Below are 20495 nucleotides of genomic sequence, written 5' to 3'. Positions count from 1 at the left end.
CTGTTACTGAGAGTTTCTGATATTATCGTGAGATGAGTCCTGAGAGATTGAGCGCGAGCCCTATGGCGCGAGCTCATGAAGCTCCGCCCCCTGTGCCGGCAGCAGCAGCTTGTTTGCATTTAAAGGGCACACACTAAAACAGCCCGTTTATTCTGAGCCCCCAAAAATGACAATTTAAACATGCTGTAAAAAATTATCTGTTGCGTATTTTGAGCTGAAACTTCACATACACATTATGGGGCCATCAGAGACTTATTTTATAGCTTGTGAAAAGAGAAAAAACGTTTCCATATTGCCTTATAATTATTAAATATAGGCCTAATGCAAACCTATCTTATATGTAATTATAAGGCTATTTGTTGCTTGTACTTCTAATTAAAGTATAGTAAGAAAAACTAACAAAGTGTACTATATATCTATTTAATTGTATGTTAAAATATTTAGGTAGTAAAAGTAAGCCATATTACAATTAAGTTTTTTCTGTATCATTATTGTCCTATTAAAATTACAAACATTTTTACAGTGAAGTAAAGTAAAAATAGATGCATACAAGAAAGCTTTAATGTATTTCATATCAAATTCAACAGCAGAACAAGTCATTTTCTAAGTAGAATAGACTGTTTTTGCTTTTCTCCCCGGTGACTCTGCGTCATGACCGTTAGGTGGCGTAACGTGGCATAATTTTGGTCGCCTCCAAGATTTTGACACGAGGAAGAACGTTTTCCGCCTAAGGCGGGGTCACCGTCTCTGTTGGCAAAGTTTGGCTGTTGAGACAGAGAGCGGTCGGCAGGATCAACATAAGTAGATCGAGTATAAATCCCGAATCGTCCGTTTTCTATCGCTTGCAGCCGCGTGAGCGTACAGTGTCGCGTGCGGCTGACGTGATCTGACTGCAGTCATGTCCGAGGACCCGAGCTCTCAACCTTGGTCTATCGACAAGGATGACTATGAGCTACAGGAGGTGATCGGTGAGCTAACCCATCACACATCAGCATCTAGATCACATGAATGGTAGAATAACGGAGAGTAAGACATATGTGTTAAGATCTCTTGGGCCCAGATGGTCTGTGTTATTCCAGATCTCCATCAGTAATTGAGTCATTGCGCCTGGAAGATGTTCAGTCTGTATTAGCCATGCTAGCTAGCCACCCGACATGCCAGCGGATTGTAATGCTTACGGACAATGGCTGATTTGCTGATTGATTTGAGGATTTCAATGTGATACATGATAGGACATTATATGTGGTGCTTGGTGGTTAAAGAAACATTACACTTGATAACTTGCTTGCTGGCTAGTTTGGTGTCAAACTGATTCATATAACGTTCATGTTTTCTAGATGAAAGTTTGACGTATTATGGGAACTCTTTAACTAACCAGAGCTGATTTTCTTGTCCTGGGACGTTTATATATATATATATATATATATATATATATATATATATATATATATATATATATATATATACAGTATATTCCGGTTCCCTTTGGCAGAGGAAGTTTTCATTAAGCAGAAGGATAAATACATATGAAAATGAATTGTTTGAATAGAAGTGTAATAGAAGTTTTAAATTCTGAAATGAAGACGTTTAAAACACTAGTTTATTTTTTACGTCATCTGTTTGAATTGGCATCAGGGGCGCAATTTAATAAACACCCCATTATATTGGTTAAAAAAGGTCTCAATAGCTAATTTCATTTATCCAATGAAAAAAGAGCATCTGTCATCTAGTCTAACATTTCGTTAATATCTTATTTTATATGCATTGTTTGAGTCATTTGGTTATATCACTAAATTTGCTATGTTTTTACTGTTGTATAGGGAGTGGAGCAACAGCTGTGGTCCAGGCGGCATATTGCAAACCCCGGAAGGAGAAGGTGGCCATTAAACGCATCAATCTTGAGAAATGTCAGACCAGCATGGATGAGCTCCTGGTAATTTCTGCTTACTGCTCATAAAATAAGACAAACAGTGTTTGATTAGATGATGAAGTCTCAGTTTAAACTGGTTATTTGTGGATGGTAGTTTCGTTGTCTTGTTCACTTTAGAAGCATAATGTGGATTGGACTAAAATCAATCTTCCCCACTTTTACAGCATGTTAGGTTTTCAAGTTAACACACAAAAATATACTCTACCTGTATGTGTTTATTTATCTATATATCTATATATCTGGCCACTTTATAGTAGAAATGCTACAGCCCACTGTAATTTATTGAAAAAGAATATGTGGACATCAAAACATGCAAACTTTGCCGTAGGTTTATACATTATTTACCTTACAAATCTGATGAAATGCTGCACATTATGCTCCTAGATGAATGTTATGAGCAACTCATACTCGCAGAGATGGAGTTTGAGACACTTCACGTATGTAAATGTTATCAGTTCATGTGGAGCAGCATTTACTGTGAACAGAACCTTTCTGAGACGCACGCAACATACACGCATGTAAATAGTGCATGTTAAACCTGCGGGGCATATACTCTATATGCTTTTGTGAACTCACAAAAGCACTCTGCCATGGTTTTTAATTGGTTTTAATACATTGTGTAAGCTTAGAAAACTGTCATAATGCAGTTCATGGATTCTTGTCTGTGGAATGCGCCACTTCCAGTATTTTGCTGGTTTGGCCTGCTTGGGTACATTGCAGTTGAGGATTTCTTTTTAAATTGAGTATTCAAATTTAATCGAGGTATCGTGACAGCCCTAATAATTATATATATATATAAAATGTATATCCTATATTACATTTTTTTTAAATGAATATTCCTGAGTCTACACAGAATCTTTACATTATGTAAATAAATAATCCTTTAACAAAAATAGATGGGATATGTTTAGCAAACTCCACAATACCTAATACTAAAACAGTTTTGTTCTCTGCAAGCACAAATGACTGTCAGTTTTAGAAAAATTATGCAATGTACATCTGCTTCAGGGTCTGTTCTGTTCAACTCGGTTAATGATTCAGGGTCACGCTCGTGATGTAACCTGGGTCATGTGCAAGGCAACCACATGTCTGTCAATCAGATGAGGATTAAACTGGCACAGACACAAGGAAAGACTTTTCTGGTTTGTGATTAAATTATTAGAGTTAGAATGTCCTATGAGATGGGACTATTTTACTAAGTTCTGTTGCATAAAAGTCATCAATGGCCTTGGAAGTAATTTTAGGTTGTAGTTGAGCAGTCAGGAGCAATGGGACCTTTTGTTTGCAGATACTTACCATTATATAGAATTAAACAGTTCTAGTTCCTAACATTTTTTTGTCTCCTTTATCTTTTTAGAAAGAGATCCAGGCAATGAGCCAGTGCCATCACCCTAATATTGTGTCTTATTACACCTCCTTTGTGGTCAAGGATGAGCTTTGGCTGGTCATGAAGTTGCTTAGTGGTGGTGAGTTGTTTAAATTGTTAATTGTTTAAATGCATGTCTTGAATAAATAAAGACAAAAAGAAAGTTATTAATTGGTCTTTAAAAAAAAAGAAATTACTTCATAATACAGTATCCTTCCACTTGCGTCTGTTTTCAGGCTCAGTTCTGGATTTTATCAAGTACATCATTTCTAAAGGGGAGCACAAATCGGGTGTCATGGATGAGTCCAGCATTGCCACCATACTGAAAGAGGTGCTAGAAGGTCTCGATTATCTGCACAAAAATGGTCAGATTCACAGGTAAATATATATGACATGGTTTGGTTATATAATTACGTTTATCTGTGCCTTCCATTCTTAATTTTGTTGAGCAGCACACTGATCTGTATTTCTCTTGGTACAGAGATGTGAAGGCTGGAAATATTCTTTTAGGAGAGGACGGCTCTGTTCAAATTGCAGGTAGAGTTTCACTCTCAATACAACCTTTTTTTTCTCCCAACGATTATTGACAATTACGTAGCTTAGTACGAGTTAAGTATAATATATGTGTGATTATGAATATTCTTGTTTGCATATGCTGTTAGATTGCCTTTGTGTTTATTTACTCTATGCGCAGCAGAATGTTATACTTGGAGGGAAAAAGTGGTTTCTTTTTTCATTTCAGTAAATGCCAAAAAGGCGAGATATTATTCGATTGGCCTGTCAAACTCTGTAAATAACTTAATACAGTGATCTTGGATCAGATGATTAATAGTTTTGTTGTCTTTTTGTTGTCTGTGAAGACTTTGGTGTCAGTGCCTTTTTAGCAACTGGTGGAGACATGACTAGAAACAAAGTGAGGAAGACATTTGTTGGAACTCCTTGCTGGATGGCCCCTGAGGTGATGGAGCAGGTTAGTGTTGTCCTCGGCTGTTCCTACTTTGCCTTTCATACATTTTGGAAACTGAATGGCTTTCTAATGAGAGAATTAAAATGAGTTTACCCCCTCACAGGTTAGGGGTTATGATTTCAAAGCTGATATCTGGAGTTTCGGGATCACGGCTATTGAGTTGGCAACTGGGGCTGCTCCGTATCACAAATATCCTCCAATGAAGGTGAGCAGCAAGTCACAGTTTGAATCAATTGATTGAGAATCTGCTATGAAACCTGCCAATAGAGTGCTGCAGAATTGAGTTGGCATTTGTCTTCAGGATGAGTTTCATTCAGCGAGACAGTGGGGTTTTGTTTTAACGAGATTTTGCTTAAATGCCTGAAATAAGGTTGGTGTTTGTTAAACACAAGCTCAAAGTGTTTTCGTGTTTTATTTTATGACAAAATACATCAGCAATATCCTCTCATTGTTTTTTTTTTTAAGCTTTTATGTCTTGAAAATGGTGGTTGCTAACAAGTGGCTAAATGGGACCATAGAAGGAAGTTAAGCATTCTCACGCTGAGCTAGAAAACTCATTCTACTTAATCTTACAAACAATTGTATTTCAAACTTTCCAACGTGTAGATTTAAAATAAAATTTGAAAGAGTTGTAAGCTTAGTGGCGATGACTTTAAAGTCATGCTAGTCGTGTTGTAGTTTACTTTAGCTTTTTAGCTCTGACAATTGTATTTAGACTTCAAAATGAATTTGTGACGATTAGCTTGATGAACAACTTGTAAGATACATTTTTGTCAGGAAACAAGGGTAATGCTAACTTATCAATGGCCTACAGTAAAACATCATCTCTGCATTACTCTGTAGCAACAATTATTCAAGTCATTCAGCCTATAGTTGCTTAATGTTTTTATCTATACTTTTTCCACAGTAATGACTTGTCTTGGTCTGTCTTGATTTCTTTCCCCCCTTTTTTTGGTTTAGGTTCTCATGTTAACTCTGCAGAATGACCCTCCGTGTCTAGAGACTGGAGTTACAGATAAAGAAATGGTTAAAAAATATGGTAAATCCTTTCGGAAGATGATCTCCTTGTGCCTCCAGAAGGATCCAGAAAAACGGTAGTGCATTTATTTCCAAAAGTTAAAAAAAATCTGTGTTCGATTATGGCATTATGGTCAGAAAAACTTTATTTTTTTCTTATTAAAGTTCAGCTTTCTTCAACAGGCCTACAGCTGCAGAACTTTTAAAACACAAGTTCTTCACAAAAGCCAAGGTAAGATAGTGCAGATTTTCAAAGATTGACTAGAGTAGTTACATTTTTACGGAAGTGTATTGCATTCACTTGAAGAAGAAAAAAAAACCTACTGTTTTTCTGAATTAATGAGTGAATTATCTAAGACATTTACAAGATAATTTTTCATGGAAAAAAGTTTTTGCTCTGTTTTTCTGAATTAATGGCGTGATTATGTCAAAAAAAAGAGCAAAAACTTTTTTTTCCGTGAAAAATGATCTCGTAATTCTGAGATAATTAACTCGTTAATTCAGAAAAACAGAGTAGATTTTGTTTCCTTAAGTGAATGCAATGCTTTTCCATACATTTTACATTCCCATACTGGTAATCTAAGTTCACAAATGTGTATTTCAATTTATGTAATTGCTGCTTCCAGCGGGTCAGTTATTATTTAGATTGGCTGCAGTCATTGTCGCCTGAACGTTCTCAAATCACTTGTCCAGCATGGTTGGTTTACTGTAACAAATACTCAGGATTAGAGTTTCCAAAGGCCATTTCCTGCTAATGGGATACATGCCATATTGTAACAAATACAGTGCTGCCTCAGCAGACTTTCTTTCCTAGTGGCTCAGTGGCGTAAACAGGGCGGCCTGTATGTCACTGCAGTGCTGCATTATGACCCACAGAGGATGCTGTCTCTGCGGATTGTCTCAAATGTCTTTTTCTACAATAGTGGACCTTGAATTCAGTTTTTTTAAGGAAAAACCAAATTAAGCACCTATAAGTATTTATAATAATAATGTGAATGGTTATATTTTTAACAAATTTTCCCACAATTCCTTCACAGAACAACGAATACTTGAATGAAAAATTGCTGGAGAGGGCGCCAACAATAGGAGAGAGATCTAGGAAGGTGGGTGACAAATTTACTGACCGAATATGAAGAACAACCGAACAGAAGTTGTGCTTTAATCAGTTTTGTGCATGTAAATATATGTGTGAATAGGTGCGGAGGGTTCCGGGTTCCAGCGGTCGCCTCCATAAGACTGAGGATGGAGAGTGGGAATGGAGTGATGATGAGCTGGATATGGAGAGTGAGGAAGGGAAGGCAGCAGTGGCCGCTTTACGGGTAGATGCTTGTCTGCTACACCTTTACCTAATGGCTGTTTTAATCTAGTCTGTGGATTTGGATAAAGCATGTCTTTGATTTGTCTTTTCTTAGTCACCCAGAGTAAAGGACGAGGCTGTGCAAAATGCAGAGGTGAGTTCACTTCTGCTTCTTGCTTTCTGAATTACTCCACAACCATTCTCATGAAAACCTTGTTTCTGCTTCTTTCAAAGATCTTTCCAGTGGATCCATTAAGCTTCCTGCAGCCAGTCGCTGCAGGACAGTCTGAAGTGCTACGTGTTGCAGATGACACTGCCACAATTTCAGTGTCCTCTGCAGGCTCCCAGGTGAGCTCTACTGTATTAAGTTCCTTCTGTGACAATAGTATCAGCAGTAAGCTTAACCTTACAAGTGCTCTGGTTTATCCACAAGTTTCCTACGCCCCATGAGGTCTTGCGTCAAAAGTGGTTGCGTCTTCCGGTTCGAAGTAAACAAAGCGCGACTTGACGTGCTTCACACTCGTTCATTCAACAGTTGACAGTCATTCAAGTTATAGCGATCCAAACTAGCTAACGTTGTTGAACACAACCTCAACGAAATTAAAAAGGGTGAAATAACAGTACCTTAACCCTCTGCAGTAGTTGGTTGGGAGTATTTTATAAATTATAAATGAATGTGCTACTTGAATACATTAACTGGCACATTTGGTTAACAGTGGTATTCTGTCAACTCGGGCTTTGATCCTGAGTTTAGGTGTAACATCAGTAGCAAAGAGCCAATCACATGCCGATAGAGTTTATAGAATATTAAGAATTTAAACAAATGTACACAGGAAGATTCGTCGTCTTTTGGGAGGTGATGGAAACTACAGTCGTTGGCAGGATCACTCTGATTTCGTTTTCGGCTTATGTTCAAAACAATCACGTTTAAGCCACTGAATTAGTTTAGTCCGGTTATACATACAACCGCGAACAGCACATGTTGTCCCTGAGCTCCGTAACGACATCTCTCATAAAGATTTGCGTCTTTAAATAGTAAAATAATTATCAGAAAAACAGCTAGCCTCTTCGCTAACTAACACACAAAATACCATTGGAATGCTACTTCCGCCGCCTTACCGGAAGTTTCACCCACTTTATTTTTTACAGGAGCGCCCCCCGGAAACTTGTGGATAATTTAGTTACATTTTTTATTAAGATACTGAAATTGTATCCCTACAGGCTGTTGGCGCACCTACTATGACAGGGCAGGACTCAGCCAAAATCCCCATCAGCCTGGTCCTAAGATTAAGGTATTTTATCATTATAGTGCCTGATGAATGACTATCAATGGATCAGCAAGGTAGAGGTAATCATACCGTTTGAGGACAGTTAGTAAAGATGTTCCACTGGGCTGTGTTGGCACACTCATTCTTTTTACATCATATAAAAATGCAAGCAGTTATCCCAGTAACTTTGTAGTAAGATGTTTGGATGAAACTGGTATAATTGCTTTTTTAAAATGGCAATAAAAATATTTCAGTTCATCACTCAAAAATAGAAAGATTCGGCGATCAGTGACACTGGTGACGTAAGACGCTACTGACGTGTTCTCTGGTGCGCGCAAGCTTCGTTCACAGTCTGAGGGAGACGCACAATACAATCTCATGTCTAAGGATTTTGACACTGAGGAAGACTTGCGTTTTTTTGCCCAGCCATATTTATTTGAACCCGAATACACCGATGCTCCAGAAACCACGTCAGCAGCGTCACTGAACTCGGATTGACAACAGAACCGGAAGACAATACAATGCTGAATAAAGTCATAGTTTTTGTTATTTTTGGACCAAAATGTATTTTCGATGCTTCAAAAAATTCTTACTAACCCACTAATGTCACATGGACTACTTATTTCCTTTCTAAATGGACAATTTTAACAAATACTTTAATAGTAAATAAAATACTTGTGCTTTCCAATTCTAAAATTGAATCAAAATGTCTTCTTGAACTAGTTAACCTGAGTTTTTGCATTTTGTTTTGCAACAGGAACACAAAGAAAGAGCTAAACGATATCAGATTTGAGTTCATGCCGGGGAGAGGTTTGTGTCCGTCTGCTTCCTCCTAATCTCTAATCTCACATATATTGACAAATTGTAATCTTGATCAAAAAGCTAGTGAAATGTGTCGCCTTTAATTCCTCTCTATCCAGACACAGCTGACGGAGTGTCTCAAGAGCTTGTGTCTGCAGGACTAGTGGATGGAAGAGATTTAGTTATTGGTGAGTTTGAATGAAAATTGCTCCTTGACACTAAAGATACAAATGTTGAAAATAAGAAGTGTTTTTAATTTATCTATTCTGTTTTTTAGTTGCAGCCAATTTGCAGAAAATCGTTGATGATCCACAAACCAACAAAAATGTCACTTTCAAGCTGGTAAGCTACTCTATTATGTGGCGCAGTGGTCGGTTCTGATTGATTTACTAGGTTTTATATTTGCCATTGTTTATCTTTCTCCCGTTTAGGCATCGGGAGTGGACAGCTCTGAAATTCCAGATGACGTTAAACTCATGGGATTTGCTCAGCTGAGTATAAGTTAAAACAGTATTACCAGCAACCAGGATAAAAAAAAACAAAAAAAAACCAGACTTTGTAAATGCTTTCATTGGCCTAAAGAAACCACTACTGCCAAAGAGACAGAAGGAATCTGACACCACATAGGATTAACAAATGTTGAATAGGATTGCATCCACGTTCTTCACAGGAGCGCACCTCTGATGTTTACAGTATTCATCCATGTTTTGTTTTCTCCGTTGCTTTAAACGTGTGCACAATCTGAACCAACTCCTTATACTGGTAGATGTCAAAAGAAGATTGCCTTACTTTCGATAGTACTACTGAATTTACAACTGTAGGTAGCTGTGGATCTCATCTGTGAAATGAATAAGTGACTGTGTGTGCATGCAGCTGTGTACCTCAATGGAGGGTTTAGGGCAGCATTGTCATTTCGAAAGCATTTAAGGGTGCATGTTGGACCGCCTATAAAGTCAGCTGTTCAGTACACCTATCTGCAATGTGGTCCGTCATTTGGGAGCGATAAACATTGTGCGCTTTTACACTTTAACCAGTAAACACGGAAGCCACGTCACTCAGACATGATGCTTCACTGTTACACCTGTGCACTGCACCTCACAGTTACACATTTCAGCTGCTGTCTCACTATCGGGATACGTTCCCATCGTTTTGCATGGGCTAATGCCAGACTGCATGAATGATTTTTGACTTAAGATATGCTGGTCATTTTGCGCTCATTTAAATTTTCCAAATGGTCTCTCCATGAAAACAAGGTGCAAGAGAGATGAGATGATGAGCTTTAAAAGAAAAAGAAAAAAACATGAAGTAGAAATTGAGTTTTTCATCAAATTGATCTATTTCCCAATATGCTGTTCTTTCAGAAAACAATTTAAATTGTGCATTTGGCTTTACAGTATATTAGAAAAGGGTTATATGTCATTTTGTGGATTGAGCATATTGTTACATTACAAGTTTCATACATGCATATCTATTAAGTATAGTGGCAGCTGTTTGAATAGTGTTAAACTAGATTTAAATAAAAAACTGAAGGACTTTCCAGTGCTTGCAAGGTAGTAAATTAATAGCATCATCGATGGCATTTAAAATGTTTTAATATTCTTGTATTCAATCTGAGATTTTGAACAAAATTTAACATTTCTGAATCTATAAACTATATATAAATCTAAATGCACAGGACACATGAAAATCAAAGTGGGAATGGAGTCATGAATTGCAGTAATGTGTATAGAAAAATGACTTTCGATACATTGCTGGCCTTGCAAGCACTGTTGATGAAGTGAAGACTGGGACTGACCAGCAACGAACTAAACTTTAATGCAGTCTAAGTGATATTGGCAATATAATTTGTGTGTCTGTAAATATTAGGTCTATTACACTTGCTTATATCATTTGTCTCAGCTGTAGACTGATGTCTGATTCCATGTTTATATATAGGCAGAAATGTGTTCACATGCAACTGGCATTTAATCCTCTTTCAAAAACAGTTTTTTTTATACCTTTTTGCTGAACTTTTACTAGGTTTATTATTATAATTATTCTACACTTCACCCCATTTTATTTTCCAATTTTTCCAGTTCATTTCTGTCCTCGGCTTCCAACAAACAGTTCATTTTAATGTGGTTTCAAAACGGATTAATTTTAGACATGGTCAGTGATTAATTTGCTGTCACTTTCTTACATGCGTGTATGTGCAAATGACTGTTGATCTATTATTATTATTATTATTATTTTTTAAGTATTTAGTGTGAATACAACAATGAATGTGGGTGGGGCATCTTAAGTACTTGATAAAAAAAATATGTAAATAATCAAATTGGTGTTGTTTATATATAATATAAACGGTATACAAGCCGTTCACAGTTGGCCTTTCTATGGACTCGATGCGGTGGTTTGTCTTATGTCTTGTTGTTGGCTTCTCCATGTTCGCAGTCCTAAGACACTTCCCTCAAAGGATTTCATTTCTGAAAATGTCCTCTAAAAGATTACGTTAGCAAGACTTGAGAGTAGTTAAAAAAATAAAATGTCAAGTCGGGGGCTATTTTTGTTTTTCTGCATTTCGGTTTCTGCCTTGCTGTCTTTGTTTGGTTGTTATTGTTGGACAGGTTGGTGGGATTCTTAAAAAGAATGCTTGTGTGTATTTTGTGTGTTTTAAATGGTTGACACAACTCATTACAATGGCATGCCACCTTAATTGTTGTTGTTTTTTTGTTTTTTTTTAAAGCTGGCTCAGATTCCTTAAGGAGACTCAAGTCAAAGTCTGAACGCAATGATTTAATTTCTTTGACCGTCAAAAATGCTGCCCTTTCATGATTCTCTAAAGCTTCAACCATTGTAAGACGCGTCCTTGTCTCATTTTCTATCTCACTTTCGTCATAGTGATATGACAGTATTTATTTTTATGTGTGCACAAGTGGTTGGCCTTTTTCTGGAATGCATTGGAAGTCAATTGAAAGAATATTCTTGTTTCTCATTTGTATGAATTCTTAAAGATAAATAAGCTGATTTATCTTGAGATTGACACATCAGATCGTGTTAATCTCTCCATGCTCATATCTTTTCGCTGTAGTGGTGTTTCTGTGTTGAGCTGAGCTAAGTTGTCTAATATCATTCCATCATTCAGCTCATTCTGGAGGGATGCTGTATTTTCAATCCAAACACATGTATGCAGGACTTTCAAAGAGGGATTGCCTACTATTTAAGTGTTTCCAGTTTTTAAAAATGTGTCTTTTCGATTTGTTTTTCTCATTGAACTGTAAGGAATGAACTGTCACAACACAAAAGAAATGGAGGTATTACTGTCTTATAGTTACAATTACTATTATAGTATTTCACCTTTTGGGATTTTCTGTGCATGTGTACCCAATTATTTTTAATAATCAATAAAGAATGAAATTTTTTTGCCCCTGCTGACATGTCTAAATGCTATAAATATGAATTGCATAATAACATTAAAGTGCTTCATGATCCATAATAACCCTTTGTGGCACTTATCCAGTTTATTGCTTGTTATATTGTCGAGTTACACATTACCAATTTTTATTTTTTTTAGCTTTTACTTTAGAACCAAAGTACTAAAGTTGCCTTTGGTCTGTTTTGAAAACTTGAACAGATTTGACACAAATATGTTAACTTGGTCTTACTATCCATATTTGTGTGTGTCTGACAATCTGTCCATTTGTTTTGTCGCATCAGCAGTGTCAAAATATCTTTGAATGTTGACCCATTACACTTTCACATCAAAAATATGACCATTGCTCTCTATATACAACTTTCTATGTTCTATACACTCACGTGATTGTGCAGTTAAACATTAATTAACTTTTTCTATTATAACTTGTTACTTCAGCCTTCTTTAGTTGTTTCTTTTCTGGACCACCATGGCTGATTTTGGGGAGATTTTAGAATCTATTGGAGACTTTGGGCTTTTCCAAAAGCTGCTCTTATTTGCTTTGTGCTTTCCAAACCTCATTTTGCCTTTTCAGTTGTCCAGCCTGGTCTTCAACCATGCAGACACGAACCACCATTGCAACACTGACTGGATCCTTCAGGTGGGTCCCAATCTGACAAAGGAAGAGCAGCTGAACTTGACCCTGCCTAGGCTCCCAGATGGGTCTTTCGATCCCTGTCAGATGTTTGTGCCTATGGATTGGGATCTGTCTGCTATATGGGAATATGGCCTAAACGAAACCACCACTTGCACCGATGGATGGGTGCACAATGATACTATTTATGATGCAACCATTGTTACTGATGTAAGTAACTTGGGGTTTTGTCACCGGTATATTTGAAAACAGATGTTATGAACTTCATGTGCTCACTGTGGTCATACCACAATGCAATTTAACTACTATGTTTTTAAATGAATGATTTAGAAAACAATATGATGTTTAAATGGAGAAAGCCTAATTTTTTGTTTGTTTTGCAGTTCGATCTTGTTTGTGAAAATACAAATATCTTTCGGGGAGCACAGACAATATTCTTTGCTGGAGTACTAGTTGGAGCTGTACTTTTTGGGCCTTTTTCAGAATCGTAAGTGTTAAAAACGTGTTATTAAATTTGGACAAACTCTTCAGATTGAAAACACTTAATTTCAAGGTGTCCTTGTTAAAGTGTAGGACTAATAACACAAATAAGTACAGAGTAATTTTAATAAACTATGTATACTTATACTGTTAGTGTTCAAATAGCATTCTGTTTAAAGGGGTAGTTCACTTTGAAATTAATTCTTGATATGTTTTAGCTTACCTCAAGGGCATCCAAGATGTAGGTGTCTTTGTTTCCACAGCATTTTCAATTTTCACATTTTTCGGTCAAACCGTTGTTGTCTGTCAGTCATATAATGCAGTTTTAGGGGGTCCACCTCAAAGTATGCACAGAGAAGTCAAAATTAAACATGATTTAATGACTCGTGAATGTAAGTAGCCTACACACTGATGGCCTAAGACACGAAAAGTGTGAGAAAACGAACAGTATTTATATAGGTTTTTACCTCTTGTTGACAGCCATCGAACTGAATCAGATGTCCAACTGAACCGAACTGAAACGTCTCCAGACGTTACGCCGGAAGTGATGTCTCGCGCGAGTTTTACCTTTCGCTAAACATATTTAGATATATATATATATAAAAATATATATATATTTAGATATATCGAAATCGTATATCTAAATATTTTTAGTGAAAGGTAAAACTAAAGAAAACTCCCTGTAAACAATATTTAAAAAGTGTAAATATCATGTAGGCCTAATGCGCAAATGAATATCCACATTTTATACAATAAAAATAAGTAATGTATAAATTTTTTTATATAGTAAATCATGATGCAAACATTTCTGAAGCTACACCATCTAAAGGACATGCTAAATGAAGTGGCATAACATATTCAGCCTTCAGCTAACAAATTCCTTTGATTCATGATGTCATCGTTCATTTTTAGTGATTAATTATTGCGTGTGTGTGTGTCTTTTTTTAAGATTTGGTCGCAAACGAGCTACACAGATACCAATGGTGCTCATGCTTATCTTCACAGTCGTGACTGGTCTCTCTCCAAACTTTTATGTGTACCTCGCCTCCCAGTTCATTAATGGTGTCGCCTATGGAGGATTTCGGATCAACAGCGTTATCCTCGGTATGAGACAATATTGATGTTTTCAACCTTTACATCATGTTAGCTATCAGCGGACTGAATAATTCATACAATAACAATAACACATCAGATGGCTCTTTAGAAGAAACTGAACATTTTTAAACTTTGTGTCAACAACAAACCAGTTTGTAGGTCTTGTGTAAGACGTATTGGCTATTTGACTGTAACAAAGACTTGACCTAATTGCTTAGCTATGTGTTTATCACAATGTTTTCATCCTCACTGTAGCCACCGAGTGGATTGGAGTCGCTCAGAGATCCTATGCAGCATGCCTAAGTCAAGTCCTGGCCGCTTTGGGGCAGGTCATGCTTCTTGCCATTGTGTATTTTGTCAGGGACTGGAGGATGGATCAATTTATAATGGCTGGCCCACTTGGATTTGTAGTTGTCTACATATGGTATATATGTATATGTTTCTTTACATTTGGATGAATTTGTGAGCGAATTAAATAATTAGATGTGCACACCAATATAGGTTTATTCCAGAGTCTGCCAGATGGCTTCTTGGCCGTGGAAAAACTACCGATGCGAAAATACTCATTCAGAAGGCAGCAGATATCAACAAACGTTCAGTTCCTGACTCATTACTGGAGACGGTTAACATATATTTGAAAAATTAACATGTCAAGACAAAGTACAGAGCCATCTCTCCTAAATAACACAATGTGGATAACATCTTTTTGTTATTTGATGTAGGTCCTAAAAGAAAAGCCTGTTGAAAAAGGAGGTATAAAAATGCTTTTTGCTTCCCGTGTGCTCAGGAAATATTTCTTAACCATTACCTTTGCTTGGTGAGTCGATTCTCATGGAATTGCTAATATTCTGACTTTTTTTAGCTTGAAATGTGTTTTCTTGAACTAATATTTAAACATGAATTGTACTCTGCTGTTGATACTCAGGTGTGCTGTAAATCTAGCGTACTACAGCCTCTCTCTGAATGTGGGGAAGTTCGGCCTTGATATTTTTCTCAATCAACTCATATTCGGCGCCTCTGAGATTCCTGTCCACTTCTTTTGCATATGGTCATTGGAAAGAGCTGGAAGGAAAGTGTCTCTAATGGGTGCTCTTATAGTGGGGGGGGTTCTCTGTCTCCTGACTCTTGCCGTTTCACAAAGTAAAATGTTTTCCATATGTAACACGCTATTACATACATACAATGAATCAGCACTTAACCGTGTGATTCTCTAATTAAGGTAATTACATCGCCATCGCTACTCTTGCCACATGTGGAAGATTTCTCATGAACGGAGCAGGCAGTATTTGCAGCGTTTATTTTCAAGAACTGTTCCCCACCGCCATTCGGTAGGCATGAGCCTGTGTCATTTTCTACAGGTATTAATGAGTGTTGTTTTAATGCAGTTTTATAATCCGCTTGTTGATTTCCAGTCAGACTGCCACGGGGCTGGGCTCCACAGCTGCACGTGCCGCAAGTATGTTGTCTCCTGTGGTGAACCTGCTGGAGATCTACCACTTCACTATCCCTACTGTGGTGATTGGCAGCCTGGCGCTAGCAAGTGGGATAATGGCTTTCCTGCTGCCCGAGACCAGAAGAACTGATCTGCCAGATTCCACAGAGGCGGCAGAGGGCTTGAGGTACATGTACATTCATGTTTCCATGCAACTAGTAAAAATTTATTATGGAGAAGTGCTGCAGACTAAACTGCTTTTACAATTCTCACATGTATTAAAATCTGTTTATTTACTCTTTAATATTCAAGTTACATGTTAAGTCTTGTTACATATTGTTTTAAAATATATTTAACATTTACAGTTACGTTTTTACTAAGGGAAATAACACTATTTCACCTCTATTTTCCCAAAGGAGTCCAAAAGTATCTAATCCTGCAACTAGGGATTGTGAAGACATCCAAGCAACCAAGTTATAACCTCTTAATGTCTTGCAAGTTCCGTTTACAGTGTAATGATATGTAGAAATAAAAGATTTTTATTACAACTTCTGCAGTTTATTTGACATTCGAACATTATGAAAAAAGATTTGTAGATTTAATGTTCTGTTAGCACTGTAAAATAACAAAATGCAATAAACCTCTTGTGAATTGTTGTTTTATTATTTATTAAGACCAGTTAGTCTTTGAAGAACACAGTTAATACATTGTTTTATGATCAACATTAACAGTTTGTGCACAAATATATATATAGATTATATGACTACAGGGATAGTCATATCCCTATATAACTATAGTCATAAAAACAGGACTATAGTCATAAAAACAGGTTGCTTGATAAAATAAAAGTAATCTGAGACTGATTTAACTGAACAACTTTTGTAGAATCACAATGCAGTAATTGGCAAATACTTCATTTTGTGTATCTACATTTTTTTTAAAGTAACCCCACATTAATTATTGACATGTTAACTTAATATACATTGATTGATTATTTAGAATAAAAGTTATAGCACATTATACATGAATACTTTAACTTAAATACACATTGATTAATGAATCAGTCAATCAATCAATCAATCAATCAATCAAATGTAATGTTTGTGAATTGTACAGAATAGTACAGCAAAGGCAAATCAATATAACTGCTTATTTAATTGAAATATTTTTATATTTTCTCTGAACTGTGGCAACGATACTACCCCAAAAGGTCAGACATCCAATCATTTTCAAGCTTTTGTGGCTGCACACCATTTGTATCAGTGTTTGTTGGATCTATCAGGGTGGAAGTGTCCTGTGCTGGTTCTAAAGAAATGGCAGGAATAGTTGAGAATATGTCATCTGGAAATAAGTTGCTTGCTTGTGTCTCTGCAGCCTCACCTTCACTCTCTAAACCGGTGAAATCGTCAAATGGGTTTGCAGTTCTTTGCATTGTCTCCACACTGAATGTATTTGTGCTTGGGCCATTAATACCACTTGCAAAGATGTCATCTGGGAATGGATCGGCACTTATTTGACTGAATGCTGCTCTGGGTGGATCTTGCTCAGAGCTGAAGAAATCAAAATCCTCTGTTTGAGATGACTCAATTAGATCTTGGCCGGAAAGGTTTTGATCAAGTACATTAGAGGTTGATGGATTGCCTTTACTTTCGAAAACAACATTAACCTCACTTTGAATTATTTCATACCTTTTCTTTGTTGATGAGTCATCTTCAGAACTTATCAAGTCAAAAACTCCATTTGGTCCCAGTTGACCATCTGTAATTCCCTCAAAAGGGTTTTGACTTTGAGACTTGCTGTTTGTCATGATATCAAAGAAATTATTTGTGGACATTTGATCAGAGACAGTGAGCATATTGTCTCCTCCAAAGATATCCACTGCTTGTACTGATAAATTGTCCTTACCAAAGGGATCATCAGTCATTCCTGAGGAAACACTGGCTTCATTCTTGTGGATTTCAGTCAAGGTGTTTCCAACTGAGTTTACCTCAATATTTGAATCGGATGAACCAAAAATATCTAGAGTTTCTTCGTTCAAATTCATTGAAGGTTTTTGAATTGAATCTTCTGTTTCTCCTTGTATTTTTTCTCCAAATGGGTGTCCTTCAATAAAAGAGCTCCCTATATCAATTGATGGTGTTTCAAAATTCTCAATGTCCGTCAATGTGCCACTGTTTGTATAATCTGGAAAAGACATGTCATCTGTGCTAGTGCTCATGACTTGAGATGTGAATGCATCAGATGTATCAAGAAAACCAGAGGTGTCTTCATTCTGAGGCAAAAAGGAGTCCTCGGTTCTTTGCATTGTCTCCACACTGAAGGGATTTGTGCTTGGGCCATTAATAGCAATTTCAAAGTCATCTGGGAATGGATTGGCACTTATTTGACTGAATGCTTCTCTGGGTGGATCTAGGCTCTCCTCAAGACCTGATGGTTTTAACGAGTCTGGAGAGGTGAGATCTACATGAATGTGTTCTTGTGAGGAAATAAGTGCCTCATTGGTTTCAATCTCCCCTAAACCACCAGAAGCAGGCTCAGTTTGATCAAGGTCTATTGATGGCACCGTCTCATCAGCAAAGCCATTATTAGGCAATAGGATGGGATTTTGAGAGCTCTCGGTTGGATTAAATTCTTCTGGAGCATCACTTAGTGGGTTTTGTGTTGGTTTCATGGTCTCTTGAGGTTTATTTTGAGAGATGGTCTCTGTCAGAGGAAGAGATACAGAAAAAGTATCCTGAACCAATGCAGCGTTTACTCCATCTTCTGTCCCGACGATTTTCTCTGACTCCTCACATGTAGTGTCTGTTTTGATTTCTGGTGTTTTCTTTATTTCCGACTCAGTTTCAGTAGCCGAAAAGAGTCTGCTCAGTAAATTTCTAGGTTTGATATCGGGTCTTTTGCTTTCTGTTTTTGGCTCACTTTTGCTCTCTTTCTTATTTGGGCCAGATGTGAAGAGTTTGGAAAGTGGGCTTTTACCTTTAGACCAAGACCCTTTATTCCCTTTATCCATGGCCTTTTTGTCACCAACCTTTGTGTTGCTTTTATCTTCAGATTTTGGAGGCAAATTCAACATATCAAGGTCTTTAGATTCATCTTTAATTATGTCTGTGGGTTCTTGCTTTTTGGAGGTTGTAACATTGGCCTTAGTCTCAGTAACATCCTCATTAATTATTTCTGCAACATGCTCCAAATCACATGATTCACTATTTGGTTTGAATGTTTCTGTACCACATGTAGTGATGTCATTTACCTGCAGTTCTTTGATCTTGGTTGTAATTGCCTCATCTGGCTCTGTTGCATCATCTAAATTTCTTGGCACAGATGAGATGCTTTCTTCTGTTACTGTAGTCTGAAGAAAAGGATCCTGCATTTGTCCGCCCAAAGCTTTGGGATGTTCGACAGAATCACTGCCATATAAGTTGTGCACTGTATCTATTAAACATTCCTCGGGTGAATCCTCTATTTCTATTCCTGATTTTAAAGGCGTCACATCTCTCTTTGCTGTCATAACATCAGCATTGACAACTGCAGTTTCAACAAATGCCTCAGTGGAGATTTCAACTTCATCATTGCTGAACTCTGTGTTATTTTCCCCATCTGTATTTAAATTCGAAGCAAATCGGACAGACTTTTTTATTTTAGTTGGGCTATAAACTCTCCCATCTTCAGCCAAACTGGGTTCTCTCACAGAATCTGGTCTTGAGGTAAAAGAATTCAAGTCTTTGCTTGTCACTGTCCCTCCTTTTGAAACTTTGCTTTGTGTTCTCGATTGGGCACATGTATCTGCAGTCTTCTGTAATGTTTTTGAACCTGGATGAGGTGTATAAACAGGCTCTGAATGTGGTGTTTTAACCTCACCTTTAATTGTGTAGGGAGATAAGTATGTGTTTGTCTTCTCATAATTTCGAGGTGACAGCTGAACTGATTTGTCCATTTCATCCAACCCAGAATTAAACCTTTTCTTTTCAAGAGCATTTCTGGAGCTTCTGGCAGAAGAATGGTCTACATTCGACCAGTCTGTTGTCTTTCTTGAGGCTAAGTAAGTACTTTGTGAAACTGGGTGTTGTCTGGTCCACTTGTTTTCCGGTGGCCAGCTAACGGTCAGCTTGTTCTTGATGTTAGGAATTTTGAATTGAGCATCTCTGTGTCTTTTCTGTGGAGATGAAGCTCCTGTAAATGACCCCAGAGGACCATCAACACATGTAGGCTCTGTGTTACGTGCTGAGCTGAACTTGTTAGTAGGTTTAGGTTCCTCTGTTTTAGCAAGCCAGCGGTCTTTGTGTTGTCTATGGCCAAAACCCTCATCATAGTTGCCCTTTTTCTTAAACAACTGTTGGTAATGGTATGTGCAGTAGAACTCTCCATAAAGAGCAGAGTAATTGTGAATGCTGTAATAAATAATAGTACACCCATGAAGACTCATTGTTAAAGTATTTACTGTGAAATAAAATATTCCCAGGGAATCAAGTCTTATCATTTTTGATTTGTGATTGGATAAATTCAATTACATATCCAGTATAAATTATATCAAATAGATTACATATTTTAATAGCACATGCATTTCTCATTATGAATCACAGATTCCAGAATTACACTAATGATTATTTTGTAACCATGTCTTGAAACTGATTTCTAAATTTCTCTCACCGTAGCTTTTTATTACAGTGTTTGCAGCAGAAACAGTTATTATGTAGAATTAGTTTATCTGCCACCATTTTCTCCATTGGGTAAACTGGCATCAGGCATGCAGAGCACATCTCTTTAGCAGGTGACAGGAACTATGACAACAATATAGACAT

At 37.1% G+C, this 20495-nt stretch overlaps 3 protein-coding genes across 5 annotated transcripts; 2 read left to right on the top strand and 1 right to left on the bottom strand.

Moving 5' to 3' along the window:
- The first annotated feature begins 694 nt into the window (after positions 1–694).
- oxsr1a (oxidative stress responsive kinase 1a) lies at positions 695–12054 on the top strand. Its single transcript, XM_039678160.2, has 18 exons — positions 695–968; positions 1821–1933; positions 3288–3396; positions 3533–3674; positions 3778–3833; positions 4157–4266; positions 4367–4468; positions 5224–5357; positions 5464–5512; positions 6318–6383; positions 6477–6599; positions 6693–6731; positions 6812–6925; positions 7799–7869; positions 8603–8655; positions 8766–8834; positions 8924–8988; positions 9078–12054. Exons 1-18 carry the CDS (start codon positions 899–901, stop codon positions 9150–9152), a joined length of 1560 nt encoding a protein of 519 aa, XP_039534094.1. The 5' UTR covers positions 695–898; the 3' UTR covers positions 9153–12054.
- Positions 12055–12183: 129 nt separating this feature from the next.
- Positions 12184–16352, top strand: slc22a13a (solute carrier family 22 member 13a). Of its 2 annotated transcripts, none has more exons than XR_005623556.2 (10): positions 12184–12899; positions 13073–13176; positions 14119–14273; positions 14520–14688; positions 14766–14886; positions 14987–15081; positions 15190–15404; positions 15484–15592; positions 15681–15883; positions 16113–16352. XR_005623556.2 is itself a non-coding variant. In XM_039678159.2 (10 exons), the coding sequence occupies exons 1-10, from the start codon at positions 12525–12527 to the stop codon at positions 16174–16176; spliced, it is 1614 nt and encodes a 537-aa protein (XP_039534093.2). In that variant the 5' UTR covers positions 12184–12524; the 3' UTR covers positions 16177–16352. The 2 variants fall into 2 exon arrangements, 1 of the variants encoding a protein (XP_039534093.2); XM_039678159.2 differs by having other exon boundaries at positions 15677–15883.
- On the bottom strand, positions 16342–20470 carry LOC148981473 (uncharacterized). Of its 2 annotated transcripts, XM_089131317.1 has the most exons (3): positions 20344–20470; positions 17077–20084; positions 16342–17001 (listed from the first exon to the last, which is right to left on the bottom strand). In XM_089131317.1, exons 1-3 carry the CDS (start codon positions 20451–20453, stop codon positions 16895–16897), a joined length of 3225 nt encoding a protein of 1074 aa, XP_088987443.1. In that variant the 5' UTR covers positions 20454–20470; the 3' UTR covers positions 16342–16894. The 2 variants fall into 2 exon arrangements, with proteins under 2 accessions (XP_088987443.1, XP_088987442.1); XM_089131316.1 differs by having other exon boundaries at positions 16344–20084.
- Between the last annotated feature and the right edge of the window lie 25 nt (positions 20471–20495).

The sequence above is a fragment of the Pimephales promelas genome, chromosome 5 (assembly GCF_988280905.1).
Source record: "Pimephales promelas chromosome 5, fPimPro1.hap1.1, whole genome shotgun sequence".
Classification (NCBI taxonomy): domain Eukaryota; kingdom Metazoa; phylum Chordata; class Actinopteri; order Cypriniformes; family Leuciscidae; genus Pimephales; species Pimephales promelas.
The sequence above is the reverse complement of the archived record's forward strand: the minus strand, read 5'-3'. Positions and strand labels throughout refer to the sequence as shown.